Source organism: Eulemur rufifrons, chromosome 2 (assembly GCF_041146395.1).
Source record: "Eulemur rufifrons isolate Redbay chromosome 2, OSU_ERuf_1, whole genome shotgun sequence".
Taxonomy (NCBI): Eukaryota; Metazoa; Chordata; class Mammalia; order Primates; family Lemuridae; genus Eulemur; species Eulemur rufifrons.
The window spans coordinates 16618864-16644484 of NC_090984.1; the positions used below are offsets into that span (position 1 = coordinate 16618864).

The window sequence follows — 25621 nt, forward strand, 5'->3', positions numbered from 1 at the left end:
AAAACATCGAATTACCATATAATCCAGCAATTCCACTTCTGGGCATGTACCCAAAAGAATTGAAAGCAGGGACTCAGACAGATATTTTCACACCCATGTTTGCAGCAGCATGAATCACAATGGCCACAAGGTGGAAACTACCCAATGTCCACTAGCAGATGGATGGATAAGCAGGTTTGGTCTATACACACAATAGAATATTATCCAGCCTTATAAAGGAAGGAGGCTCTGACACCTGCTACAAAAAGGATGAACCTTTAGGACTTGATGCTTAGTGAAATAAACCCATCACAAAAGGACAAATCCTGTGTCACTCCACTCACAGGAGGTCCCCAGAGTCATCAGATCTACAGAGACAAGAAGTAGGATGGTGGGTGCCAGGGGCTGGGGAGGGGGTGAGGAGTGAGTGTTTCATGGGGACAGAGCTTCAGTTTGGGAAAATGAGAAAGTTCTGGAGATGGAGGGTGGTGATGGTTGCACAGCAATGTGAATGCACTTAATGCCACCAAGCTGTGCACTTAAAATGGTTAAAATGGCAAATTTTGGCTGGGCGCGGTGGCTCACGCCTGTAATCCTAGCACTCTGGGAGGCCAAGGCGGGAGGATCACTCAAGGTCAGGAGTTCGAGACCAGCTTGAGCAAGAGTGAGACCCCGTCTCTACTAAAGATAGAAAGAAATGATCTGGCCAACTAAAATATATATAGAAAAAATTAGCCGGGCATGGTGGTGCATGCCTGTAGTCCCAGCTACTCGGGAGGCTGAGGCAGGAGGATCGCTTGAGCCCAGGAGTTTGAGGTTGCTGTGAGCTGAGCTGACGCCACGGCACTCACTCTAGCCCAGGCAACAGAGCGAGACTCTTTCTCAAAAAATAAATAAATAAATAAATAAAATGGCAAATTTTATGTGATGTGTAGTTTACAATAGAAATGTTTTAACATATAGTACATAATACATATATACAATTTTTTTCAATTAAAAATAAATAATTTTTAAAACATGTGTTAAAGTGACCCTTCCCTTGTGAAAGAATGGGAGCAATTGATACTTTAAGGTGGTGGGATCCTATATTCAAAAAAAAAAAAAAAAAAAAAAGGTGCTGGGGGTAGGGGATCATACGCACTTGGCAAAAAGAGTAAATAGAATCTGCTGGGTGTTCCCAACGTTTTGCGATTTTACTGGCTCCCACAGCCCCAGCCTGGGACACTACAGCCTCGGAGGTGGTCTAGCCTCTCTCCCTGCCCACCTGTCACCTGCTCCTCTCCACTGAGCCCACGTCCCGCCCCCATGCGCACGCGCACGCGCAAGAGAGCGAGTGAATGCGCAAGCTCCGGGCACCGCTCCGCGTGGGGCTCCTCCCCTTTCCCCAGCGAGAGGCGGCTTTGGGCTTGTGCGCACGCGCCGTGGCTGAGGGGCGGGGCCTGTAGCGGCTCCCTCGCTCGCTCTCGCGAGAGGCCGGCGCGCGATCTCGCGGCTGCTCTCTCCCCGCCCTCGGCCTCCCGGGCTCCGGCTGCAGCGTCAGCCTTGCTCGGGCCTCGGTGGCGGCGGCGGCGGCAGCGGCGGCGGCTCCTCGGCCTCAGCCCCGGCGTCCGTCGGCGCCCCTCGGTCCCGGCCCGCAGCGCCGCCCGCCCTTGGCCGCCCCGGCACTGGCCTAGGCCGCGGCCGCAGCCCCGGGCTCGCGTCGGCGCCGCCCGCTCCCGGCCCGCCCCCTATGGGCCCCGGCTAGAGGCGCCGCCGCCGCCGCCGCCGGCCCGCGGAGCCCTGATGCTGGCCCGGAGGAAGCCGGTGCTGCCGGCGCTCACTATCAACCCCGCCATCGCCGAGGGCCCGTCCCCCACCAGCGAGGGCGCCTCCGAGTGAGTGCCAGAGTCGGCGGGGGTCGGCCGGGTGTGGACGGGGGAGGGTCCACGAGTGGGGCGGTCGGGCCGAGGGGCGGTCCTTGCGGGGAGAAGACGGGGTGTGGGGTCCCCAGGAGAGAAATCAGGATGATGGGGTTCCCTAAGAGGAGAGGACAGAGTTGGGGGTCCCTGAGTAGTGAGATCGGGCAGAGGGAAGGGCTTTGCTGGGAGAAGACGGGGTGTGGGGTCCCAAGTAGCAAAATCAGGGTGATGGGGGAGGTCCCTAAGAGGAAAAGACAGAGTGAGGGGTCCCTAAATAATGAAATTGGGCCAGGGGAAGGCCCCTCAGGAACAGACAGGGTGTGGGGACCTTGAATTGCAAAGTCAGGGTGATGGGGGGGGTCTCTGAGTAATGATATCAGGGCTCAGGAGTCTCTTTGGGGAAAAAAGATGGGGTTTGGGCTCCCTAAGTAGTGAGATGAGGCCTAGGAGAGGTCCTTGCAGAGAGAAGATGATTGTAGGGTTAGGGGTTAGGTTTAGGGCCCTGGAGTCGTGAGATTGGGGGGGGTCCCTGAGAGGAGAGGATGGCTGGGGGGGGGGATGCTGTAGGAGGCAGGACTGGTGAGGGGCGTCCTGAGTAGTGAGGTTTGAGGGAGGCATCTGGGGAGAGGAAGTGGTAAGGGGAGCTCCTGGGTGGTCAGGACAGTTTGAGGGGTCTTCAGGAGGGGGTGGTCCCTGTGGAACTAGGGTAGGGTCAAGTCAGCCCCTGAGTAGTAAGGTGGAGTGGGGTGAGGAGGGTGCCCCAGGGGCCAAGATGGGGTAGGGGACCCTAGGGGAGAGGGCTGGGGGGGTCCTTACAGGAGCAAGATAATGAGCAGGGAGGCCTGAGAGGCAAGCACAGGCATCTCTGAGGGGTTGGGTGGGGGATCTCTGGGGGCAGTGGGGGAAGGGAGCCTCAGAGACACAAGGAGAAGCTCCCACTGCCCGCTGGTGGTGGAGGTGGGGTGTGGGGAGTGCCCTGAAGCTGGGGAGCTGGGAAAGGAGGCTGGGAAGCAGGAGCAAGGGGCCGGTGTATAGAGGGGCCTGCTGGGACCCCTGAAAGCCAATGAGCAGATTCTAGAAGCAAATGGACCAGAAAAGCCCCCGAAGGCGGGGCTGGCTGAGTGTGGAAGGTTTGAGGACACGGAGGGAAGCAGGAAGACATGAGGGGCTCCCGAGAAGTCAGGGGAAGGGGTCAAAGGGGCATCCCGGGGTAGTGGGGTGACACTGTGGCAGAGCTGTGTCGTGCAGGAACAAGGGAGATGACTCTGGGTGTTGGGGGCCCACACCTGTGTGGTCAGGCTCTGGTGACACCTGCGTTTCTGTTGCCTGGAGTGAGGCAGCGCAGGACAGTCCCCGGGGCCCAGGCGAGGTCCGTTTGTTGTACTCATGGTGTGACCCTGTGAGAACCAGGTGTGCTGGGCTTATGACATGTATGTTGGGCTCACCTGGTCAGGGGCTTGGCCTTGTGTGACCTGGATGAAGAAGTTGAAGAAGAGACTTTGTTGTTGTTTTTAGAAACAGGGTCTTGCTCTGTCACCCAGGCTGGAGTGCAGTGTCATCGTCACAGCTCACTGCAGCCTGGAACTGCTGGACTCAAATGATCCTCCTGCCTCGGCCTCCTGAGTAGCTGAGACTACAGGTGCTACCACTTGCAGCTGATTTTTTGTTGTTTTTTTCTTTTTTTTTTTTTTTTTGAGACAGAGTCTTGCTCTGTTGCCCAGGCTAGAGTGCCGTGGCGTCAGCGTAGCTCACAGCAACCTCAGACTCCTGGGCTCAAGCAATCCTTCTGCCTCAGCCTCCCGAGTAGCTGGGACTACAGGCATGCGCCACCATGCCCGGCTAATTTTTTTCTATACATATTTTTAGTTGTCCAACTAATTTCTTTCTATTTTTAGTAGAGATGGGGGTCTCGCTCTTGCTCAGGCTGGTCTCGAACTCCTGACCTCGAGCGATCCTCCCGCCTTGGCCTCCCAGAGTGCTAGGATTACAGGCGTGAGCCACCGCGCCTGGCTGCGGCTGATTTTTTTAAACATTTTTTTGTAGAGACGGGGCTTTTGCTACGTTGCCCAGCTGGTCTTGAACTCATGGCCTAAGCAATCCTCCCGCCTTGGCCTCCCAAAGTGTTGGGATTACAGGCGTGAGCCACCATGCCTGGCAGAAGGAGACTTAATGCATATGTGTGCGAGTTAATATCGTCACAGCCAGATGTGGGAATGCATGCTTTATTCTTATGAGACAGCCGTTTCTTCACGTTCCTGTCTTTTATGTGGTGTCTGATTTCCATCCATTGACAATTCCCCCAGTGGAGGAAGCCAGCTATAGGGATTCCATGGTTGGTTCTTTTTTTTTTTTTTTAATATAACCACAATTGAATTGCTGCTAAATTTAAGATGAATTAATCAGCTGGCTCCAGAATGCATTTTCAACGTCTCGGGCAGCACTCGAGCCCTTGCAAGGCTGGCCTCAGAAGCCGCCTCCCCAACCCTGCGCTGAGCAGCCGTATCCATTCACTCACTCACATGTGTTCCCTGCCTTCTCTCCTACCTCTCGGCGCCTCGAAGTCACTTCTTCCTCCGGGTCCTCCTTCAGCAGGTGTTCAGTGAGCACCTACTAAGCCCGCAGGTGGTGGGGGGGGGACTCTAAGATGAGCGAGGTCAAGGTCGTGAGCATTGCCGCTTGCTTGTGGTATTGAGACCTTGGGCAAGTTACTTAAACCCTGTAAGTCTGTCCCCTCCTGCCTGGGCCGGGTCTACCCGAGACTTGCCTCCCAGGGCGGGTGGTGAGATTGAGATGAGATGGTGTTTGTACAGCCCGGGATGTGGAACCTGCCCCTTCCTCGAGCCCTTTGCAGCTCCAGCTCTGGCGACATCGCCTAGCATCAGGTCACCCCGATTCTGGCCGCTGTGACCCTTGGCTCACACGTCTGTAAGTTCTAGGCTAGCAGTGGTTGAACTTCAGGACTGAAAGTTTCCTGGTGGGATGTCGTGCAGTCTGTGGCCCTAGCACCTTCTAGACTCGGTGTCTGAGGCCCACCGGAGGCAGCCCATTCTCCCCGAGAGACTTTTAGAGCCGCACTGTCTGGTCCCTTAACCCCCACACAGCCAGCACTTCAAACGTGGCTTCTCCAAATTCACAAGAGCTCTGAGGACAATATGCATGTTACAGACTTCAAAGGCATGCAAAAAACGTGAACTGTTAATTTTATATTAATTGTACATGGAAAATGATAATTTTTTAATGGGTGAAATCAGTTGTGCTATTAAGTTAATTTCACCTGTTTTCCTTTCTTAACACGGACACTAGAAAGGTTTAAGGTGACACGTGGCTTACATCCTATGTCTGTGGACAGCATTGGGTCAGTCCTTGTGTCTTACCGGGAGCTGCTTTTACTCCAGGACCTGGTTCAAAGTCAAGGCATTTGTGAAAACAGTTTACTGTCAAAATTGCCTTTGAAAATTCAGTGAATCGCTCAATAAATTGCAGTGTACATGGTCAGGGGTTTTTTTGTTTTTGTTTTTGTTTTTTTCTTTCTTGAAACAGGTTCTTGCTCTCTTGCCCTGGCTGGAGTGCAGTGGCTTCATCATAGCTCACTGCAGCCTCAAACTCCTGGGCTCAGAGTGATCTTCCCACCTCAGCCTCCTGAGTAGCTGGGAGTACAGGCACAAACCACCACACCTGGCTAATTTTTTATTATTATTTATTTATTTATTTTGAGACAGAGTCTCACTCTGTTGCCTGGGCAAGTTCCTTGGTGTCAGCCTAGCTCACAGCAACCTCAAACTCCTGGGCTCAAGCAATACTCCTGCCTCAGTCTCCCGAGTAGCTGGGACTACAGGCATGCGCCACCATGCCCGGCTAATTTTTTGTATATATTTTTAGCTGTCCAGCTAATTTCTTTCTATTTTTAGTAGAGACAGGGTCTCGCTCTTGCTCAGGCTGGTCTCGAACTCCTGACCTTGAGTGATCCTCCCGCCTCGGCCTCCCAGAGTGCTAGGATTACAGACGTGAGCCACCGTGTCCGGCCAATTTTTTTTTTTTTTTAAGAGATGGAGTCTTGCTATGTTGCTTGGGCTGATCTTGAACTCCTGGGCTCAAGCAATCCTCCCGTCTCAGCCTCCCAAAGTGCTGGGATTACAGGTGTGAGCCACTGTACCCGGCCCACGGTTGGTTTTTTAATAGCCAAGTTCAGGAATTGTGTCCCCGTATAAATATATAATGTTTACAGTAATGTGCAAGATATAATAAGAAGGTGCTCTGGTTGTGTGGAATGCCCTGGAATTGGTTGCACTGTTTGAATTCTGCGCCTCCCCTTCTCTCTCTCCAGTGTCAGCGTTTAATTCACGTAAATTAAATGCACGTTTGATGCAGCTTCTATGCTGCAACTTCTCCCACTTGTTGGTTCTGGCCGCTTAGAACACCTGTTCCTCCATCTTTGGCAAAGACAGACATCCTACCTTGAGCTTCACTTGCCCAGTCCCCTGGGTTCCCTCATGGCCTCCCGATGTGGCTAGAGTTCTTGTGTTGGGAAGGAGGCCTCCTGGGTCCTCCGAGCTGCGGCTTGCCCTTAAGATCCGGAGATCTTCCAGCCTTTGTGAACTGGGATCAAGGTGGTCTCCTCAGTTCCTGGTTCTGGTCAGTGGTATGTCTGGAGGCAGGGGACAGAGGCACGTGTCCCGCTTTCCTGCGGCACCATCAGCCCCTGGAGTGCAGGATCCTGTCTGCCTCCACTCTGTGTCCTGCCAGGGCTGGGGTTGCCTCGCCACGTGGCGGAATCGCCTCTCGGGAGCTCATACGCTCTCTTCTTATCCTCACCCTCGGGGTCCCCGCAGAGCGAACCTGGCAGACCTGCAGAAGAAGCTCGAGGAGCTAGAACTGGATGAGCAGCAAAAGAAGCGTCTGGAAGCCTTCCTCACCCAGAAGGCCAAGGTCGGGGAGCTCAAGGACGATGACTTTGAGCGTATCTCGGAGCTGGGCGCGGGCAATGGTGGAGTGGTCACCAAAGTGCAGCACAGGCCATCGGGCCTCATCATGGCCAGAAAGGTAAGTGGCAGGGGGGTGGGCGGCCCGTCCCCATCCTCTGTGGTCAGTCCCCGTCCTCTGCAGTCCGTGCGTGGTAAGGACAGGTGCCCCCGGACACAGCAGAGAGCTTGGCAGGGTGGCTGGGCCCCTGCTCACTGACGGGCTCCTGGGCCCAGAAAGAGCCCAGCTCTGGGCGGGATGTACAGAGCCACCCGACCACACTGGCCGTGCACAGCGCTCCCTCCAGTGGTGGCCTCTGCCTTCGAGGACTTTAAAACACATTCGCAGAAACGTCCGGGACTGCTTAAGGCTGGCTGGAAAAAGGTTGCACACGGAGTTTTCAGGAATATTAGTCTGTTGTTCAGGGTTCTGCAGAGAAATAGAACCAGTACAATGTGTGTGTGTGTGTGTGTGTGTGTGTGTGTGTCCATACAGTCATGCCCCCATAACATTGTTTCCATCCATGACGGACTGAACATGTGGTGGTCCCTTAGATGATAGTACTGTGTTTTTGCCGTGCCTTTTCTGTTTTTAAGTGTGTAGACGCACCAACACTTAGCGCTGTGCTGCAGCTACTGGCAGTATTGAGCCTGGGAACGCGCTGCACAGGTTGGCAGCCGAGGAGCTAGTGTGTAGCGGGCCGTCCCGTTGGTTTACACGAGTTCACGCTGTGATGTTCGCACAGTGACGGAGCTGCATAAGGACAGGTTTCTCAGGACACATCTTCACTGTTGATCGAGAGTGACTATAGGTAGAGCAAGAGATTTATCTGAAGGAACTGGCTTGTGTGATTGTGGGGTGCAGGTCTGAAATCCGTAGGGCAGGCTGGAGCCCCAAGGAAGAGTCCCAGAGCCATCTAGAGGCAGAATTCCCTCTTCCTCGGGGTGGGGGGACCTCAGATTTTCTCTTAAAGCCTTTGACTGATTGGGTGAGGCCCACCCACATTGCAGAGGGTCGCCTGCTTTACTCAGAGTCTACTGATTAATTGATTTAAAAAGACAGGGTCTCGCTTTGTTGCCCAGGCTGGAGTGCAGTGGTCACTGTCATAGCTCACTGCAGCAGCCTCCAACTCCTGGGCTCAAGCGATCCTCCTGCCTCAGCCTCCCAAGCAGCTGGGACCACAGATGCACAGCTAAAAGGTCTCCTAATTCAAATGTGAATCACATCTAAACAAAATACTTGCTTGGCACATCTAGACTGGTGTTTGACAACCAGATGGGCGCCACAGGCTGGCCAAGCGGGCACATAAAGGAGTCCATCATGCCACCTTTTGGGAATCCAGAGACCTGGTGCCGACAGGCCTGAGCTCACTCGTGCTGAGCTCCTGGGCTGTAACGTGGCCTCTTTGCAGTGCATTTGAGAATAGTCCCCAGGAGAGGCTGGGAGTCGCGATGAGGAAGGGATGATGTCCCCTGAACACAGAGGCAGGGGGGCTTGTGTTGCCAGATTGTTCGGCTCCTCAAGTGGGTGTCTTCAGACATAGAAAGCTGCCTCCTTCTGGAAGCCCACCCTCCCGCATGTCCCCACACGGTGTTCTCAGAGACCCGAACGCCCCTGCCCAGGCGGGTCTGTGCCGGCCCTGCCTTCCCTGGGAATGCGTGCTCGGCCTCTGCCGGGAGTCAGCGCTGCAGCTATTTCTTCTCGCCTCCCTCCCTCCCGAAGTCTGCAGCCTCGGACGTTCAGTTCTATTTCTGTCCCCTGACTGCAGGCAGCCTTGTCAGAACCAGAACAGCCGTGGAAACCGCAGGCTCCCTTCACGCGAAGCGCGGGGAGGGAAAAGCCAGACGTGGGGTTCAGGCGGCGGCGGGCACCTTGAGAGCAGAGCGCTGGTTCGCACATGTGCTGGGGACTGGGGGCTCTCGGGACCGTCACGGAGCCTCCCTGGTGGTCCCCGACGGTCCGTGTAGTAGATGTGAGCCCGGTACCTCCCCGAGGCCCCAGCTGAAGGGCGTGGGGTTCGTGAGCAGCGCTGTTGTAGGCTGGGAAGTAAGATTTGGGCATTGTCACCTACAGGGGCGTGGCCCGGTAAGTCCTGTGGTCTGCTTAGCGGTGTTGTCCCAGTGTCAGTTCCTGGAGTTGACTCTGTCCTTTGGTCACATAAGATGTCACCTTTGGGGAAGCTGGGTAAAGGGCACCCAGGACTCTCGGTACTATTTTTGCAACTTGCTGTGCTTCTATAATTCTTTCAAAATTAGTTGTTGTTTTTTTTTTTTTTTTTTTACTTGCCCCAAGATTCGGGATTGGGAGGGGATACGTTGACTGTGAAGTTTGTCTACCTGGCTGCCTGTGCCTCCCTGACGGGCTGGGAGCCCTCGGCCAGCCTTGGGCATCAGGGCTCCTTTATCCACCTGGAATGCCAGTCCGCCGGGAGGCTGTCTGCCTTCACTGGGTGGAAGGGCACAGATAGGAAAGTTGAAGTGACAGCAAGGTCCACTGTGTTGGGCAGGTTCTGAATTCCCCCCGGGAAGAGGGTGTGAATTTCGGGCAGAGTTGGTAAGGACCTGCCAGCGAACAAGGATCTCCAAGGACAGCGCTTCCCTGGGGCCTGCACAGACGCCGCTCTGTGGCCAGCAGCCCTTGGTTAGCTGGGATCACCCCGACCAGTGTGATGTGGGTCCGAAAAGCAGCGAGGCTGGTTCTACCCCAGCCTCACCTGACAGCCACAGGGGCAAAGCCACTGCGTTACTGGGGCCCGGAGAGGTGAAGAGCTTAGCGTGCTTGTCACGCACGTGGGGTTCTTTGAATTCCCCATACTTGTGGCAGAGCAATGGTTTCGGCCTTGCATTTGTCTTCCTCTGCACCGCCCTAGCTTATTCTAGAATGGTGGTCCCGTGACAGGCCAGGGCCCCATTAGGCTGCGAGCTGCCGTCTCTCGAGTGGTCAGAGCCTCGTCACGTGCCAGGCAAGGTGGAAACAGACCCTTCCGGGCACCTGCGGGGCCCACGCTGTGAACAGTAGGCAGGTCGGTGGGGGGCACACCCGCAAATTATGGCCTCAGAAGAGGGCATCTCCCGTTCAGCCTGGGTGGGTGTGGCCAGGCAGGGTCGCAGGCCCCGGGGGCCACCTCTTCTGATTTCTGACAACTAATTCATGATGTTTAGAGACACTGCGGGGCACACGTATCTGCTGACCAAAGCCAGTTTATAAGCCGTCAGCTTGTGACCTGCGACTTAGGATGGTGCCGAGATCATTGTAGACCCAGCACTGTGGGGTGGCAGCACTCTCCTTCCTCCCGTGTCCTGCCACTGCCTGGCAAAGCCCTTTCTCCTCCTCTCCTCGTTCGTGTCCCCAACCGCATTCCTGCCTCGAGTTCTTCATTCCTCAGGGGAAGCCACCTCCGACTCCCAGCAGCCTGGCGTTTGCTCTGAACGCCCACCGGTGTCCCTACATCATTAACTGTCAAGGCCCGCACGGCCCGGGCAGTGGTGTCGTGGAAAGAGCGTGGGCTTTGGCATCCGTGAGGCCGGCCCCAGTCCCGACTTACCAGCCACGTGCTAGTGGGAACATCTCTGAACCTGAACTTGCTCAGTCAGCGCGACGGGGGCAGTCACACCCGTCCCCCAGGGTGGTTGTCAGGCCAACTGCAGACGCACAGGTGCTCAGAGAGGCTCCCTCCCACCCTCTGTCCCTGTTCCTTCCTCTTCCTCTCTACGTCCTCAGCAGTGGCTTCCCGTCAGCTGGGAAAGCTTGCTTGACTGGCCCCAAATGTTACAGAACCATTAAAAGTGAGATCAGGGCTGGGCGAGGTGGCTCGCGCCTGTAATCTCAGCACTCTGGGAGGCCGAGGCAAGAGGATCGCTTGAGGCTGGGAATTCGAGACCAGCCTGGGCAACATAGTGAGATCCCATCTCTACAAATAACAGAAGAATTAGTTGGATGCCATGGCACACGCCTGTAGTCCCAGCTCCTCGGGAGGCCGAGATAGGAGGATCACTTGAGCCCAGGAGTTGGAGGCTGCAGTGAGCTATGATGACGACACTGCACTCCAGCCTGGGCGACAGAGTGAGACCCTGTCTCGAAAAAAAACCCAAAAAACACATTAAAAAAAAAAGTCCGTGCTTCAGTATCGGACCCTTTAGGAACGTGGTCATTGCCTCGGAGATGTGCCCCCGCTGCAGGAGAGAGAGCGTGCTGGGGTCCTGGGGTGATTGTCCGTCCTGCTGAGACCCCCACGGTGGGAGTGAGTGTCCCAGGGGCCCCAGAGAGCCCGACTGGGCAGGTGGTTGGGGCAGAAGTGAGAACCAGAGGGGCGGTCAGAACAGAGGGCTGTGGTCAGGGTGGGCAGGAGGTGTTGCCTGGGGAAAGGCAGGGGGCACTGGGCACAGGCCTCTGGAGCCCGCCACGCTTCCCAAGGTTGGAGGCCCTGCTGGGGTGGGGTGGGGCTCTCCCCTCACACGCCCCGCCCCGTGACTGCGGCACTCTTCTTCACGCCTTCCTGCCTGCCAACAGGCATCCCTTTGTCCCTGCGCCTGCAGCGCCGTCCCCTGCCTTGTCCTTGTGGCGACTCCGGCCCTTCCTTGGAGGCCTGGCCCCGATGTCACCTTTTATACCTGTTATTCCCTGAGCACCCAGATCGATTCCCCTTGACGGCACTTCTGCCACATTGATGTGGTCGTACCTGTTTCTCTTCCCTCCTGACCGTGTGTGGCCTCTAAGCAGGGACCATCTCAGTCCTCGGTTTCCCTCAGCCACTGGCCCGGCCCATAAGCGACTCTCTGCCCAAGGGTTTGTTGGATCCATGACGTTCCTTTCCAGGCACCACCAACCGGCTCTGGCCCCTGACAGATGCGTGGACGTGGCGTCTTTTCTTGTCTTATTGGGATGGCGGCAGCTTCAGGGTAGCCGGCACGCTCTCCTGGAGCCTCAGCCTCCTCCTCGAGGCCTGTGGGTTCGGGGTTGCTCAAGGCGGTTTGTCGGTGTCTTCTCTGCTTCTCTCGAGAGGATCCTGTGGCCTCCTCATGCCGGTTGAAATGTTGGGATAGATCGATGATGATTTCCTCTGCGAACTTGGACTTGAGTGGAAGGGGAGCCAGAATCCTGGGGCATGACCTCAGGCTCTTCCCTGCTCACTGGGCTCAGTGTGGGGTCCCAGCCTAGGGCCGGGGAAGGGGGCTCCAGGTAAACCCACCTTGGCTGAGCAAAGGGCAGAGGTGGCGTCGTTGCCCCGTCCAAGGGAGCGTCCCCGGTCTGGGCCCTGGGAAGGCTGAGGCTCTGTGGAAGTGTGAGGTGGGGGCGGGCATCCTCACAACACGTTTCCTGCTGTAGCCCAGTGGACATGTCTGTTCAGTCGGCTTTTTTAAAACAGATTTATTCCGAAGTAATTCACATACCATACAATGTATCCTTTTTTAAAGTGTGTAAGGCAGACACCTCGGAGTGGGACCCCTAGGTGGCTCAGCTGGTCTTGAACACTGCTGTGGTCGCCTCCAGGGCAAAAGGCCAAAACACACCCATCCCCCACACCAACCCCAGCCCCCCATCTTCTGGCACCCTAAGTGGCCTGGTCTTGGCGTCTGTCCCCTGCAGCTGATCCACCTGGAGATCAAGCCGGCCATCCGGAACCAGATCATCCGCGAGCTGCAGGTCCTGCATGAGTGCAACTCGCCCTACATCGTGGGTTTCTACGGCGCCTTCTACAGCGACGGCGAGATCAGCATCTGCATGGAGCACATGGTGAGTGCGGGTGCCTGGGACCTGGAGGGCAGGTCCCCAGGCCTCACGGGGAACTCACGGGGAACTCACGTGGAACAGAGGGCTGTGGGGGAAAGTCTCCCCACCTGGATCCTCGAAGCCCTTGTCCCCCGAAGCCACAATATACCAGTTTTCAGGGGTTCCTTCTGGGGCCACTTGACACCCATACAGGCATCTGTGTCTGTAGATGCATTTGGGGATTTTGTGTTTATTTGCTTAGAGGTGGGGCTCTCACTGTGTTACCCAGGCTGGTCTTGCACTCCCGGGTTCAAGTGATCCTCTCGCCTCAGCTTCCCAAGCAGCTGGGACTACAGGTGCACCCCACCATGCCTAGCTAATTTTTTAATTTTCTGAAGAGATGGGGTCTTGCTGTGTTGCCCCGGTGGGTCTCAAACTCCTACGCTTAAGTGATCCTCCCACCTCAGCCTCCTGGAGTTCTGGGATTACAGGCGTGAGCCGCCGCACCTGGTCGGATGCCTGTTTTTTTAAACATTCACACGCTCTGCCCAACTTTGCTGCTTCACTCAATACATCAGAATCATTCCCCGACCGCGGGGGGAGCTGTCTTCATCCTGCCACCGGCTGTGTAGTGTTCCCGCGTGATCGTGGGCCGGCATGGGGACTCTAAACGCTCCCTTGCTGGGGACGCTTAGGTCGTGTCCAGCCTCTGCCCCATCTTGAGTAACGGATCATTGGGTGTCCTTGCACAGGAGCAAGTACACCTGTGGGATGGAACCCTGCAGTGGCATTGGTGGCTTCAAGGGTACACGTGACTGAAACTGGATCGGTTTCCAAATCACCTTGCACAGAAGACGGGTCAACCTGAGCTTTGTCCAGGGCAGCCCGTGCCTGGCCCGGCTCAGACCCACGGATCACAGTGTCTAGGGTGGAGCACAGACACCGCCACGTGGATTCCGATGTGCCCCCTTGTTAGGGCACTCTGGGTTTGAAGCCCAGAAGTGGGTGGGATGCAGTGTAATGAAAGCAGAAGTGGTCAGAGCCCAAGGCCTGCCGCCAAACCAAGCCCGCCAGGTATCAGACCACCCACTGCAGGCCTCCGCTTGCAAAACCAGGGTGCGACAAGGCCTCAGGCACGTTGGCCTCGGTTCCGCCCTAGAAATGCTCTGTCCTCTTTGGCAGTTTTGTAAGAAAGACAGGAAGCGAATTTCAGCAAGGGCCCCCTCTCAGCCACGTGATGCGACGCCTGGCCCCGTTCTCACCTGGGAGGGGTGTCGCATCTGCCCCACCTCGCAGAGTCATGGTGCGGCGAGAATCAAAGGGCGACGTGAGGATGAGGAAGCGCTTTGTGGTCTGAGGTGGCCCCTCTGTCCCCTCTGTGCTGTGGCGCCCTTCCCCTCCCCATCCCCTCTGCTCGGGAGCTCAGCCGACTCCCCTAATAACATCGTGGGGTTAGCTCTTAGGCCTCCTCTCTCCCACTGGGGAAAGGGGGAGCCTTTTGTTCCTGGGGAGTTTGAGACAGTGGTTCTCAGAGCCGGCACCCACCCCGGTGGGCTCCGACCATACGGCATGCGGGAGGGAGACAGGAGCCATCCTGGCTGCCTTTGTCGGACTCATTCTTTAGAACTCTTGAGTTCCGTTTTTTGCCTTGCTTTTTTTTTTTTTAATTTTTTGTAGAGATGGGGTCTCACTGTGTTGCCCAGGCTGGTCTCAAACTCCCAGCCTCAAACGATCCTCCTGCCTCAGCCTCCCAAAGTGCTGGGATTGCAGGCGTGAGCCACCACGCCTGGCTCTACTTTACTTTTATAACAAGCTGGGGACAGTGGACTGTGTAGGCAGTGCACAAATAAAAAGACGTGTTCAGCTGTGGCCCACACGCCCACGATTTCTACTGATAGGGTCTGTGATTTAAAAATAAATGTGGGTGATAAAAGGCATATACGACAGACCCACAGCGAGTGTCACACCAAGTGGGGGGAAACTGAAAGCCTGTCCTCTAAGATCTGGCAGGAGACAGGGTGCCCACTGTCACCACTGTTACTCAGGATAGCGCTGGGAGTCTTGGCTTGACTGATTGGGTAAGAGAAAGAAAGGGCCTCCAAGTTGGAAAGGGAGAAGTGAAATTATCCTTATTTGCAGGTGCAGTGAAGACATCTGCACCCCATGTTTACTGCAGCGCTATTCACAGTAGCCAAGATTCGGAATCCCCCTCAGTGTCCACCAGTGGCTGAATGGGCGCAGAGGTTGTGGTGCGTGTGCACGCGTGGAATATTATATAGCCTCAAACAAGAAGGGAACCTGCTATTGCAGCACCGCGGGTGGAACTGGAGGACATTGTGTGAAGTGAAATACGCCAGGCTCAGAAAGACAAATCTCACGTGGTCTCACTCACATGTGGGAGCTAAATATTAAAAACAATGGATCTCACGGAGACGGAGAGTAGAGTGCCGGTCACCAGAGGCTGGGAAGGGCAGCCGGGAGGGGGTTAGAGTGGGGGTGGGTACTGGGTGCTCAAATACGGTCAGTTAAAATGGACAGTGTTTGATAGCACAGCAACGTGGCTGTAATCGGCAGTAAGTCAGGGTATGCTTTAAAATAACTGGAAGAGTGGAATTGGAGTGTTCCTAACACAAAGAAATGTTACCCCAGTGTGACTAATTCACACTGTGTGCCTGTAGCAAGACGTCACACATACCCTGTGAACATATAAAACTATTATGTGCCCATGATAGTTAAAAATACTTTTTAAAAGTGAAGACAAAGCAAGCAACTACAAAAATAAATAATAAACATTTTAAAAAGTTTTAAAAATTTGGGCTGGGCACAGTGGCTCACGCCTCTAAACCTAGCACATTGGGAGGCCAAGGCAGGATGATGGCTTGAGGCCAGAAGTTCAAGACCCGCTGGGCAACATAGCGAGACCCTTTTTCTACAGAAAATAGAAAAATTAGCCAGGCGTGGTGTCAGGCGCCTGTAGTCCCAGGTAGCTACCCGGGAGGCTGAGGTGGGGGGATCACTTGAGCCCAGGAGTTGGAGGCTTCAGTGAACTGTGATAACACCACTGCACTCCAGCCTGGAGACAGAGTGAGACCCTGTCTCAAAGAAAAAACAAAAGATCTGGAAGAATATAGGTGACACTTGGCCGGGCGCGGTGGCTCACGCCTGTAATCCTAGCACTCTGGGAGGCCGAGGTGGGCGGATCGTTTGAGCTCAGGAGTTCGCGACCAGCCTGAGCAAGAGCGAGACCCCACCTCTACTAAAAATAGAAAGAAATTATATGGACAGCTAAAAATATATATAGAAAAAATTAGCCGGGCATGGTGGCGCATGCCTGTAGTCCCAGCTACTCGGGAGGCTGAGACAGGAGGATTGCTTGAGCTCAGGAGTTTGAGGTTGCTGTGAGCTAGGCTGACGCCACGGCACTCACTCTAGCCTGGGCAACAGAGTGAGACTCTGTCTCAAAAAAAAAAAAAAAAGAATATAGGTGACACTTGAGGGGAGGAACTGATGGGGGGTCAGAGGGTTATTTATTTACATTTGAATTCTTTATAAGAAAAATGTATTCATGTACTACCTGTTTGATAATACAATTTCAAGAACATGTAAAACACACACACCACATACACCATAAATGCACACTGTCGTGCACAAAGAGTGTAATTTGGGGTCACCAAGGCCTCGTTGCAGTGTCTCCTGTACCACATCCTGTCTCTGTGACTCAGGCAAGTTCCTTACCCGGCCACACTTGGTCTTCTCAGCCGTAGATCGGGGGCTCCCAGCCAGGGGCCGTTCTGCCCCCCAGGAAGCTCCTGGCGCAGTCTGGAGGCATTTTGGTTGTCACGACTGGGGTGTGACCCTGAATGTCATCATTCGGCAACCGTTTATTGCCATTCTAAGAATGCAAGTAGCTGTGGTAGACAGCAGGGATTACAGTTAAAAAAAAAATTTTTTTTAAGTTCTTATAAGGTTGATTGATAAAAATGAGAAAAGTAGAATAATTCTCATCTCATTTTTCTCACAAGTGGGGCTGGGCACTGCCCTGGCCAGACCAGGCTGGTCGGAACACCTGGTCCCGGCAGTTCCTCCCGGCCTTTCTGAGCCATGGCCACACCCGCCCTCTGTCCCAGCATGTCTGTCCCTCCAGCTGCTCAATACAGTGTCCTGGCACTCTGGAGGTCTCAGAGTGTGTTGGGTTTTCTAGAACTCCCCATGGACTTTCCCACTGAGTGTGGTCGGGCAGAAGTGGCCAGAGAGGGGACACCCGGACCTCCCTGAGTCCTGCTGCAGAGTGACGCCGAAGGTGTCCCAGGGCAGGAGTCCTGGAGCAGCGTGGTGGGGAGGTCCCGGCCCCTGGCGTCACCTCCCCAGCCTCGGTTTCTGCTTTCCTCCCCGTCAAAGAACTCGGCCCTGTCACCCGCTGGTCCTGGGTGTGGCCCACTGGGCGTGTCTGGGAGCCTTGACCTCTGCGCAGCCCCACGACTCCCGGGTTCTGGTCTCCAGGTTGGTTGCCCAGGAGGCTTGGGCAGGGCTGCTGCTTCCTGGTTCACTGAGGGCATCCAGGGCCACAGCCGGGTGTCAAGGGGGTGCCACCATCCTTCCACGGGACACACGGCACAGGGGGCAGGAGATGGCAAGATAACAGGGCCAGGGGCCGAGGGAGTGCCACTTCCTGCGCTGGCCGCACTGGGTGTCACTCCTGCGGGGCACACGCCCTCAGACACCCCATCAGTTCTGCCCTGAGTTTCCTCACGGGCGGCCAGGGACGGGCAGGTGCCCAGAAGTGAGCAAGGAGGCCAGGAAGCCCCGAAAGGGGACCTGGACCTGCCTCGCATCTGCTGCCCAGCGGCTGCGTCCTCACAGTGCCCTGCCCCTCTCGAGCTGGGCACGGACCCCGGGAAGCACCGCCGGACGGAGCCTGGCGGGCACATGAGGCGCCGGCCCCAGGGCTGTCTGTGCCCCCAGCAGGGTTTTGGCCACAAGTGGAGCAGAGCCCCTGCCCCAGCGACGTCAGGAAGGCCGGGCCACGAGACCGGTTCTGGGAAGGGGACACACTGGCACCTGGGCCCAGTTCCCTTCCTGCCATAGGGCCCGAGGCCTTGAGAGCCACAGGTTGTGTTCCGGTCTGCGCTGGCCCCAGCCTCGCCGGGAGCCAGAGACGCTTCATCGTGCTACCTGCGGAAGGGCAGCTGTCCCTTCCTGACCTGCCACTTCTTTTCCTTGTGACCCCAGGACGGGGGCTCCCTGGACCAGGTGTTGAAAGCAGCCAAGCGGATTCCCGAGGAGATCCTGGGGAAGGTCAGCATCGCGGTAAGTCCTGCCCTCCAAGGGACGTCCCTGCTGGGGTCTCAGGTCCCCCCAGGACTCTGCCTGCCCATGCCGTGCCCCTCCCATCGACGCAGGGGGGCGCCGATGGCCCTGCACACTCGGGGCGCCGGCAGGTCGCACTGGGCGCTTGCTGAAGGGGCATCCGGATGGGATGGGGGACGCCAGGATCTCTGGGGGCCGAGGCCCAGGGCGGGGTATGAGCCCGTGCACGTGGGATGGGTCCCTGCTGGGGCCTGGCGCTTGGCACAGCGGCGACCCAGAAGTGAAAGCTGCTGTCAATGTGGTCGCCATTGCTCGTTTCATTTCTAGGAATCTGCCGCTGGGGGTAGCTCGGCGAAACAGCCCTGGAACCCTTAACCTTTCAGTCCGGGGCCCTTAGCACGGGCCTGGGACCCAAGTGCTGAGCAAATGGTGCCTGTCGGCTGAATGTGCTGAACCCCGCCACCCGGCGCACACCAGACCCTCCCTGGCGGGGCCCTGGGCCGCCGTCCCAGCCTCTGTCTCAGCTCGGTCCCCCGTGAACCAGGCCCGCAATGGTGTCTTCCTCTGCGGTGGGCAGTCGTGTGGGAATCGCTGGGTTGAGGTTTACTCGGGGACGCGTCACTGTGTCCTGCCCTGGCGGGTCCTGTGCTCAGGCCCGGAGAAAAGCCCCCTCATGCCACTGTCCTGCTGACCCCCATCCCACGGCCCCCACAGGTGCTCCGGGGCCTGGCGTACCTCCGGGAGAAGCACCAGATCATGCACCGAGGTAAGTGCGGTCTAGGCCCTCCCTGGGCCGAGGGGACGGCGGCCGGGCGGGTGGCGAGCCCCCTCCTCCCTGGCCTGTCTCCGCAGACGTGAAGCCCTCCAACATCCTGGTCAACTCCAGGGGCGAGATCAAACTGTGCGACTTCGGGGTGAGCGGGCAGCTCATCGACTCCATGGCCAACTCCTTCGTGGGCACACGATCCTACATGTCTGTGAGTTTCCAGGCCTTGGCCCCTGCCCGAGCCCCCTCCGGTCAGCCCTGCCTCGCTCTCCGGAGGGCTCAGGAAGCTGGCACTTCGCCACCAATCTGCTCTCTGTTCTGCTGCGTGCCCTTTTCGCTCAGAATTCAGATTCGATCCCCTCGTCTGCGGTAATGCCTACCTGGGCCATTCCTTAACTTCCCGACAGAGAGATGGGACTCTCGGGTATTTTAGGCCACGACTGGGGGGCCAGGAACCTGCCAAGTTGGTCACAGGAGCAGGTCCTGAGGAGTGTGTGTGTCTTAGGGACGCGGCTGTCCCTGTACTGTGGGCTCCCCGGGAGCTGTGGTCAGCGCCAGCGCCCAGCCCCGGCCAAGATCTCTCCAGCAAGCGCGGCAGGGAGGCGCGAGGGGTGGGTGAGCGCGGGGTGGAATTGCTCTGACCATGGCTGCGCCCGTCAGCCCAGACAGAGGGGTGGCCGGAACCTGGAATGGGACAGGCCCATCCCCCGCTGCCCCAGGTTTCACCTGCACTCCCCACCCCTGGCATCTTCCCTGCCTCTCTCCACAGCCGGAGCGGTTGCAGGGCACACACTATTCGGTGCAGTCCGACATCTGGAGCATGGGCCTGTCCCTGGTGGAGCTGTCCATCGGAAGGTACCCCATCCCCCCGCCCGACGCCAAGGAGCTGGAGGCCATATTTGGCCGGCCCATGGTCGATGGGGCGGAAGGAGAGCCCCACAGCATCTCGCCTCGGCCAAGACCCCCTGGGCGCCCCATCAGTGGTATGGTCTGAGTCTGCAACTTCCGGTCTGGACGGGCGGTGACCTCCGAAGGGACTGCTTTGCCCGGGGACGGCAGCTGCCTCCCCTCTGGCCCTTGTCAGCGCCACCTGTCCCCCCGGGATGGTGCTAGCTGCGGCCAGCAGTCCTCAGATGGTCCTGGGGTTTCTGGGGACAGAGCTGGCAGCAGCGAACGCCCCAGACCTGCTACGTCCAGGGCAGCTGCACCTGTTGCTGCCAGCTGCAGGGCTCTAGAAGCGTGGCCCTTCGGCCAAGCCTTCCGTTGGTTGGTTTTCCAACATTTCATCCCAAAAATGCTCAAAAACTTACAGCAATGTGGAAAGAATTGCACAGTGACACCCTTGTCCCCACCGCCTAGATCCCGCAGTGTGCGCGCTGCCATAATTGGCTAGGCCTTCCAGGGAGCCCTGCCGTTGAGAATTTGACTGAATTTCCTTAGGTGGCTGGTTGGATTCGGCCCCAGCACACAGAAGGCGCCGTCTGGGAGGGAGCGGAAGGCCCCGGGCCCCGGGGGACAGCTGGGCTCCCAGAGAACAATCCAGTGCTTAGAGCAGGCGCCCACGAGCCCGGAGCTCCCGGCCGCCGGAGATGTTCCAGCCGGGCGCTCTGATGACTCTGGGGACAGCGCGAGGGAAAGGCCCGGCTTGGGGGGCAGACGCATGACACAGCTCTTGGGCACCTGTGATTTATTGTAAAGTTGGGCAACAGGAAGAGGGTTGAGTTAAAGTCCCAAAGACCATGTAGTGGACTGTGGTTGGTTGGTTTGTTTCATAGCAACTTTACTGAAATATAATTCACGTGCCCTGCAATTCACTCATTTAAGGGATATGATTTGGTGGGTTTTGGTTGCTGTGTAACCGTGACCTCTATCAAATTCCAGAACATTCTCACCACCCCAAAAGGAAGCCCCATCCCTATAAGCAGTCCCTCCCCAGCGCCTGGCACCCACAAATCCACGTCTCTGTGGATCTGCCTGTTCTGGACATTTTATATATGGAGTCACACAGGATGTGTCCTTCTGGGTCTGGTGTCTCTCACTGAGGTCCCTCTATGCTGTGGCCTGTGTCGCAGCCTTGTCCCTTGTCGTGGCTGAGTGATACTCCGGTATGTGGAGAGACCACGTCGTGTTGATCCACTCTCCCGTGAACGGACACCTGGGTTGTCAGGTGGAGATTTTAACAGTGATTTCACACGAGGTTCCTTCCCTGCAACCAGACTACTTGGGTGACTTGAGCTCACCCCAGGGAGAGTCTCCCGGGTCTTTGTCCTCTGCCTGTTTCCGGCCCCTCCCAGGCCCAGGTCCCAGGTGGCCTTGAGGTCCCTTCCCCGCCCGCAGCCCAGCCAGCCTGCCCCTTTCCTTCGGGACAGGGCAGAAGGCGAAAGTTCAGCTGCCAACCCCGGCCTCGGCAACCGGGTCTCAGACACGGGGCAGCCATCCTGTCAGGCTCCCGTCCTGAGCGGCACCCGGGGCTGCCACCGTCACCGCCGGCAGCTCCATGCAAGGTCACGCTGCTGTCCTTCCCTGAGGTGGGCGCCATCTCCCCCCTGCCCTGCCGAAACACAGGGAGTGATGGCTTTTGGCACAGCCCGAGAGCCAAATCTGTGACTTCTCAAAACTGCCTGTGCTGCTTCTGGCTTTTTTCTTCTTTTTAAACTCCAAAGGCTCAGGCAGGAAGTTACTCGCAGGGCAGTGAGCTCAGGATGTCCCAGGCCTGGTGCACCCGCCTCTGGCCCGGCTGTCGCTAGGAGGAGGGCACGCGGCTACGCGAGGCCACCCGCCGTCTCACCTTGTTTCTGTCCTCCCGGCAGGTCACGGCATGGACAGCCGGCCAGCCATGGCCATCTTCGAGCTCCTGGACTACATTGTGAATGAGGTTTGTACCTGCCACCCCGCACATCGCCACACTGGCCGGATCCAGCCGTTCCCACGGGAATATGTTACTGGAAAGAAGAGAATCGGACAGTTTGTGGATCTGGGCGAGGAGGGGGCAAGGGGAGATAGATGTAGAACACTCCAGCAGGAGGGTGTCAGGTGTTGACCCCCGTCTCCTGCCCCCGCCAACACCGCTCAGGCCCACCCCTCCCCCGGGCCCCTCCCTGGGCCTTCTGTGGGCTTCTGTGTGTCTTTGGTGGCCCTTTGGAGCCAGGACACAGCGGCAGGGCAGGGCCTGGGGTGGGGTGTCACGGTGAGCAGCTCCAAGCAGGCTCCCTGACACGACAGAAAAGGGTGGGGTGGCTCTGGGGACACAGCTCTGCCTGCACCTGGCAGCGACGCCCAGGCTCGGAGTGCACGTCCTCCCACCCCCAGGGAGGGGCCGGCCTGCGCCTCGCAGCCGCCTCCACGGCCGCCCCCACCCCAGGGCGTGTGCGCTGGGCCCGGCTCCCGGGAACCAGCTGCCACCTGCTACCGGTGCAGCCCGGACCGTGGCTCCTCTGAGACAGCCAGGGTGGCTCTCAGGGGCAGGTGACACAGGGTGGTCCTGTCCATAGAATGAGAGCGAGCCCTGCCCTCCCTCCCTCCACCCGGACTGGGCCCCTACACAGGAGCTCCTGGGAGGCGGCGGCTCTGGAATGGCCCAGGGGACAGGATGGCCAGGGCTGGGAGAGGTCCACACAGCGTCCCCAAGGACACATGGGGCCGACCCCGCCATCTGTGTCTTCTCCCCCACAGCCTCCTCCCAAGCTGCCCAACGGCGTGTTCACCCCAGACTTCCAGGAGTTTGTAAATAAATGGTGAGGCACTGGGCTCAGCCGCAGGGGGGTGGGGCGGGTGCCCGATCCCGGGCCATGACCCTGATGTGCCGTTGCTTCCGGATCCCGGGCGGGCCTGCCTGGCAGGAACCTGGCCCAGTGGCAGGATTTGTGGGACGCCTGATCCTCTTTCCTGGGCTGCTGGGCCATGCTCCGGGCTGCACGCGGGCACACTGAGTCAGACTCCCAGCTGCAGTGGCGCTTCTGCGGGCAGAAGTGCCACAGGCCCTTTGCACAACTCTCCGGCAGGCCGTGTGTACGTTTGCGTCTGTGTGTGCGTCTGTGTGAGGGTCTTCTCTGTTTCTGAAGGACCCGAATTCAGCCTGAGGTGGCTTGGGCTGCTGCCTTTAGATAGTTCTGCTTTTTTGAAGGAAAAAGTTCCACTTTGACATTCACACTCCCAAGCTCGGGGTTTTTATTAGAAATTGAGCTGCGGTTGCTGTCGACCTTCTGCCTGCCCGGGCGGGCGGGGGATTCCCACCCGCTCCCCCGTCCCACTGTTTCTGCCCCCAGACCCTCGCCCCGGTGTGCCCAGCACCAAGGGCAGAGCTGGGGCCCCTTGGCCCAGTAGGGGCAGGACAAGTTCTGAGCCCCTGGGCCAGGCCCCTGGTGGGCTAGACACCGAGGCGGGGCCGGCACAGGCTGCCTGGGACACAGGTCAAAGCGCAGGTCCCCCCAGAGCCACCGACTGACCACCCTGTCCTGTCCTTCCTTCCCTGTGCCGCCCCCGGAACCACAGCCTGATCAAGAACCCGGCAGAACGTGCCGACCTGAAGATCCTCATGGTGAGTGAGGCTCGTGGCTCACGAGGCCCAGCTGAGGACCCTCTGGGTCTCCCTCATCCATTAGCAGGAGCCACCCAGGCCCGGCCGGGTCCCCCCAGATCCTGGGCGATGCAGGGTGTTTGCTTGGGGTTGGCTGTGAGCTGCAGGCTGCCCCACCTCAGGCCACGGGAGTGGCTGGAGGTGGCTCATAGCTCCTGGGCACCTTTCCCTGTGTCCCCAGGCACAGTGGGTGACCTTCCCTGTTTGCACACCCTGGGCAGGCAAGTGCCCCTCTCGGGCCAGGGGTACTCCGGCGCCCCCGGTGTGCTCCCTTCCCCGCCAGCTCCTCCTCGCAGACTTGGGGGCTGCTCTCCGGGCAGCCATGTGCTCCCGTCCTGGCCAGACCCGCCCCTCAGCAGGTCGGGGTGTCTGCCCCCGGGGGGGTTGGTCCCAGGGTCCCTTTAAATTCCCACCCTTCAAGCCAGGAACAGTGGCTCACGCCTGTGATCCCAGCACTCTGAGAGGCCAAGGCAGGAGGATGGCTTTAGGTTAGGAGTTTGAGACCAGCCTGAGCAAGAGCGAGACCCCGTCTAAGATACTGTCCCTCCCAGAAGGCCGCTGTCCCACGTGCCTCTGAGAAAGCAGATGCCGGCACAGCTGGGAGGCTCATTCTCAGTTTCAGGTGTTCGACGTCATGAAACGAGCATCTTAGGGCTGCCAGAACGTGGCATTTTTTAGTGTACCATGCCCTTTCGTGGGTTACCACACGGCTCCCCGAGGCCAGCAGGCCCCGCAGGATGGAACCCCTTCCTTCCCGTCCCTCCCCACTCCCTCTTCCTCGTGGGCTGCCCTCCCCACCCCAGGGCCTTTGCACAACATCCTCCCGTCCCCTGGTGGCTGCTGCCCGCCTGCAGGCCTCCACCTCGGCGCCTGGGCCAGCCCGTCCCATCTGACCCCACGCCCGTTAGCCGCGCTGACACTGTGTCCCCCACTGGTTGCTGTCGGCTGCTGTCTGAATAGAAAGTCCGGACCTGAGCCCTGTGTGGGAGGGGTCTGCGTCCCTTGGGAAAGGGACGATGGGGAAGCCCGAGCTCATTCGCATCTGGTCGCCGCGCGCCGTGAAAACAGCGTGTGCGCAGAGAAGGGCGCTCGCAGTGCAACAGCTCACTCCGTGGCCAGCTTCCTAACGTCACCCTTACCCTGGGTAACCGTGTCACCTGGGGACCTAACGAGATGTTGGCTTTGTCCCCAAACCTGTGCTGACCTGAGCCACATGAGCCACATTCCAGGGGTCCCAGAGCCAGCATCCTTCCCCCGGGCCATTCCGACCTCAGGGGACACTGGGGGATGTCTGTGGTTGTCACAACTGGGGGAGCTCCTGGCATGGGGTGGGCGGAGGCAGGGACTCTGCTCAGCACCTGCAGTGCCCGGGACGGCCCCCACCTGAGTGATCCCAGCCCAGCGTCCACAGTGCCGGGCGGGGCGGGGGGTGGAGCACCCAGGCCTGACCCTCGCCTCTGGGAGCCCAGGCTGCGGGGACGGTGTTGTCCCCACTCCCTGGGTGGAGGGGGCCATCCTGAGACCCCTCCTGGGCTCTGACATGCCACCACCCTCTCTGGGTGTCCCTCTCCTGCCTTAACTGTGTCCTCCCGGGGCCCGGGGTCCTTTCTGTCTCCTGTGTGGTCAGCAGGGGCTGGCAGGGCTGCCCCTGCTACGGCCCCAGGCCGCACTCACGGCCCCTTGCGTTCCAGAGCCACGCCTTCATCAAGCGGTCCGAGGTGGAAGAAGTGGATTTTGCCGGCTGGTTGTGTAAAACCCTGCGGCTGAACCAGCCCAGCACACCCACGCGCACCGCCATGTGACCGCAGCCCGGGCTCCCACGTCCCGCTGGTGACCTGTCCACCGTCCCGTCCGCGCCCTTCCAGCCGAGGACAGACCGGCCCCTCCCGCCCCCCAGCCCCCCTCTGCGGAGCGCGCCTGGCCGGGCACACGCGGGGACTCGGCTTCCTCCTCTGGCCTGGCCCGGCTGGGGCACCTCTGGCCCCTGCGGACGGGTGACGCTGCTCATGTTGTCTCAGAACCTGCTTACTTAGGTTTAAAAAAACAAAACAGGGAAAGAAAACGCAATCTGTGCCTATTGAACCTCTCTGTTCTGTTTGTTTTGGGGTGTCGGGGGGCTCCGCCACAGCCCGAGTGGAGGAGCTTCCTGGGGGCGGCCCTGGGGCAGGAGGACGAGGGGAAAGCTGCCCTCGCCCCTTTGGTCACAGGAGTGAACCCCCAGACGCTAGCGGCTTTCGCGAGAGGGGAGTGCCACCTTGTGTCCCCGGGCGGCTGTCCCCCTCGTCTCTGCTCCTTTGGAAGAGCAGAGCAAGGCCTCCAGTCGAGACGGGGCCCACTGCCCTGACTGTCCCTGAGCACACACCCTCCTCCCTGTCCCTGGGCTCCAGAGAGCAGAAGCTCCCTGCCCGGCTGCCACACAGAGGAAGC

The 25621-nt window shown here is 58.3% G+C and overlaps 1 protein-coding gene across 1 annotated transcript; it reads left to right on the plus strand.

Annotated features, from left to right (window-relative positions):
* Window positions 1–1493: 1493 nt before the first annotated feature.
* Window positions 1494–25261, plus strand: MAP2K2 (mitogen-activated protein kinase kinase 2). The gene is made up of 11 exons (XM_069480360.1): window positions 1494–1853; window positions 6707–6917; window positions 12423–12569; window positions 17775–17852; window positions 18567–18618; window positions 18705–18829; window positions 19388–19601; window positions 21429–21493; window positions 22291–22352; window positions 23110–23155; window positions 24886–25261. The coding sequence occupies exons 1-11, from the start codon at window positions 1762–1764 to the stop codon at window positions 24994–24996; spliced, it is 1203 nt and encodes a 400-aa protein (XP_069336461.1). The 5' UTR covers window positions 1494–1761; the 3' UTR covers window positions 24997–25261.
* Window positions 25262–25621: the final 360 nt, after the last annotated feature.

What these genes read in the sequence shown, in the direction of transcription:
- MAP2K2 (XM_069480360.1), top strand. Translation starts at nt 1,762, where the DNA reads ATGCTGGCCCGGAGGAAGCCGGTGCTGCCGGCGCTCACTATCAACCCC. An exon ending in GCATCTGCATGGAGCACATG is followed by an intron (nt 12,570 to 17,774) that starts GTGAGTGCGGGT and finishes TTGTGACCCCAG; the next exon opens with GACGGGGGCTCCCTGGACCA. An exon ending in GCACACGATCCTACATGTCT is followed by an intron (nt 18,830 to 19,387) that starts GTGAGTTTCCAG and finishes CTCTCTCCACAG; the next exon opens with CCGGAGCGGTTGCAGGGCAC.